The sequence below is a fragment of the Montipora foliosa genome, unplaced genomic scaffold (genome assembly GCF_036669935.1).
Source record: "Montipora foliosa isolate CH-2021 unplaced genomic scaffold, ASM3666993v2 scaffold_425, whole genome shotgun sequence".
In the NCBI taxonomy this organism is placed as follows: domain Eukaryota; kingdom Metazoa; phylum Cnidaria; class Anthozoa; order Scleractinia; family Acroporidae; genus Montipora; species Montipora foliosa.
This window is the reverse complement of record NW_027179729.1, coordinates 1,000,001-1,002,500: the sequence shown is the minus strand read 5'-3', so window position 1 is coordinate 1,002,500 and position 2,500 is coordinate 1,000,001. Positions and strand designations below refer to the sequence as shown.

Here is a 2,500-nt window from a genome sequence, read left to right as displayed (position 1 = left end):
GGCGACACAGAAAATATCTTTTGCTTTATTCTTCAGAGCATGGATTCTATGCAAGAACTCGTTTGTTTTTGCTGTCTTTTTAAATATTATCGCTTGCGACTTGTGAAAATAAATATTATTCGCAGCGTGCACGTTTACTTGAGGTTTTCACAAACAATTTTGCTTGAGTTGATGAAAATGCTTGAGCTCTAAACGTAACTGTGAATACGACTGGTGAAAGAAACTGGCTTTTGATAAAAAGAATACCGATTCAAACAGTATGTAAATTTCAGTCGAGAAGTTCACACGGCGTGATGATCGAGAGTTGTGTTGGTTGATTTACATCTCAACGTGTAAAAACATCTGAACTAGCTTTATTCTTAGCTTGAGCGAGTGGGTTCCAAAAAAGACATTTAAAAAGCGTCATAAAGAGCAAGTATCATTTATGGCGACTGGTGAAAGAAACCATTAATTTTGATAAAACGAATACCGATTCACACGGTATGCAAATTTCGGCCGAGAAGTTGACACGGTGGTGATCGAGAGTTGTGTTGTCTAGGGTTCTATTTCATTTGCGACCTGATTTTCTACTTGCGTAGACGTCTGCTCTCAGTCACTGAAAATATCGAGCCAACATCATTTCGGATTGTTTAATAAACGGTTGGTTACCAAAACTCCCCGTTGGTCTTCTTGCAAGTGTTTATCAACAGCGTTGAAAAGCGTTGAAAGCGTTGGAAATCATCAAGAACCGTTGAAAAAAGCCGTTCGGCTACCCGTTGGAAATGAAAGTGAATGTAAACAAACAAACATGAGCCAAGGGTAACGATGTCCTTACTGTCATCACCACCAATCATCGTCTTGCATCAATTTGTTAGATACAGATATTCAAATCCCAGCAATTTATAGTAGTTGCACACTTTCCTTCCTTTTCCTTCCCTGCTGCCAGAGTGACTTGGAGAGCTTGCTGGCATGCTATTGCACCTTTTAAAACAAAACAAGGCCTAATTTTATTGACTCTGACAGTAATACCTTTTTACGGGAACTGTTGATCACACTGTTGCATTTGATTCTTAAGGCTTGTTTTATGTCGCTTCTTGAGGCTGAAGTGCGTGGCTTTTCCACCTGTCCCTCTTTTAATTTTTTTGGTTTTGGCTCTTTTGTGAGTTTGGCAATCATTGAAAAATCTGAAATAGAATGCAACAGAGAATATTGGGCAACTAAAGACAAACATAGATAAATGCTTAACTGAAATCTAGAATTAAAAGTAACTATCATTATTTGCTGATTCTATTGAAACCGTAAGAACTACATGTAATGGACCTTCCAAAATCATGACAACACAGGCAGCCATGTCCAACCTTAAGTCATGATCATGACTTCCTTGAGAGAGGTACATAAATTAACAAATTACTTTGTTAAAGAAATATTTAGAAGTTCACTGCAGGATTTTCATTAAGAACTCTAGTAGTAGGAGAAAGGTATAACATCACAGAGGATATTTCGAAAGAGGCTCGAAACATTAATGGGAGAATTTTTCATAAATGGAGAATTCAGAATAAACACTCTGGGGGCACTTAATGACTGTCCAGGAGAGAAAAAGTTAATCTTATTCCCTGAGTTTTTCCCTCTGAGGATCTCCCTAGGCAGAGCCAAGGATCCTTTTGACACAAATGTAACCAAATTTCATTTGATAGTACTTTAGTAGATATACCTGTTATTGCTTCAATGATGTCTTGGTCTAGCTGATGAAGTCTTCTTCCACCAAGCTCCTCTTTGGGATAGAAGAGTCCAAATAGAGCTAGGGCTAGTCCAGTTCTTGAGGATGAGTCTTTCACAGCTGCTTTAACTTTAACTGGACAGCACCAGACACTGTTTGAAATCTCTTCCCACTGTATTGAAAAAAAAAAGATAATCAAAACTACTGTGTTGCAAGAGAAAAAGCCAATCAGGCATGATTAAATTAACTCACAAGCAAGAACATTAATTATTAACATTCCATTAGTTTGTGGTTGGTCCACTTTTCCTAATCTGAAGTATTGTGATTGGTCATAGCACAGTTTAAGTCCTGAAACATTTCAAGTCTCCATGGTTTTGCTGATTAAACAATAATTTACAGTAAAAATAAACTTTTCCAATACAAGGTAATTGAACTGTGCAGATATTTAAAGTAAATAATATTAATATGTACACGTTTACACTTACATTTTTTGCTTCACCCACCGCCCGTGGCAGCTTGCCATATTTGGCATTATCCAGGTTATTGGGTTGAATGGTTTGAAGCATCTCTAAAATATAACAAATAATTCACATGATAACCATTAATGGATTATCAGCTAGAAGCAGTCATTTTCTTCTTTTTATTGCTTGTTGGGATATTATTGTCAAGGCAATCTGTACCTGCAGGGCTGCATTTCATACTTTGTATAAGCTCAATTTTCTTCTTTACATTTTGGTTTCAGATACTGCCAGTCAAATGCTAACATTTTGAGCTATGGCAATTGATGAGTGCAAAATTTTCAGA

The 2,500-nt window shown here is 36.8% G+C and overlaps 1 protein-coding gene and 1 pseudogene across 2 annotated transcripts in view; both read right to left on the bottom strand.

The window, feature by feature from the left end:
• The window catches only part of LOC137988670 (exonuclease 3'-5' domain-containing protein 2-like), a 25,267-nt pseudogene that overhangs the window by 15,467 nt on the left and 7,300 nt on the right, over positions 1 to 2,500 (bottom strand).
• The window catches only part of LOC137988682 (uncharacterized), an 8,182-nt gene that overhangs the window by 1,823 nt on the left and 3,859 nt on the right, over positions 1 to 2,500 (bottom strand). The window contains exons 2-4 of one of the 2 annotated variants that reach the window (XM_068834662.1): positions 2,182 to 2,264; positions 1,691 to 1,868; positions 1,009 to 1,163 (exon numbers count right to left, since the gene is read on the bottom strand). In XM_068834662.1, coding sequence (XP_068690763.1) covers positions 1,009 to 1,163; positions 1,691 to 1,868; positions 2,182 to 2,264 — 416 coding nt within the window. Of the gene's footprint in view, positions 1 to 1,008; positions 1,164 to 1,690; positions 1,869 to 2,181; positions 2,265 to 2,500 lie in introns of those variants that run through there. The other variant, XM_068834661.1, reaches the window with a different exon arrangement.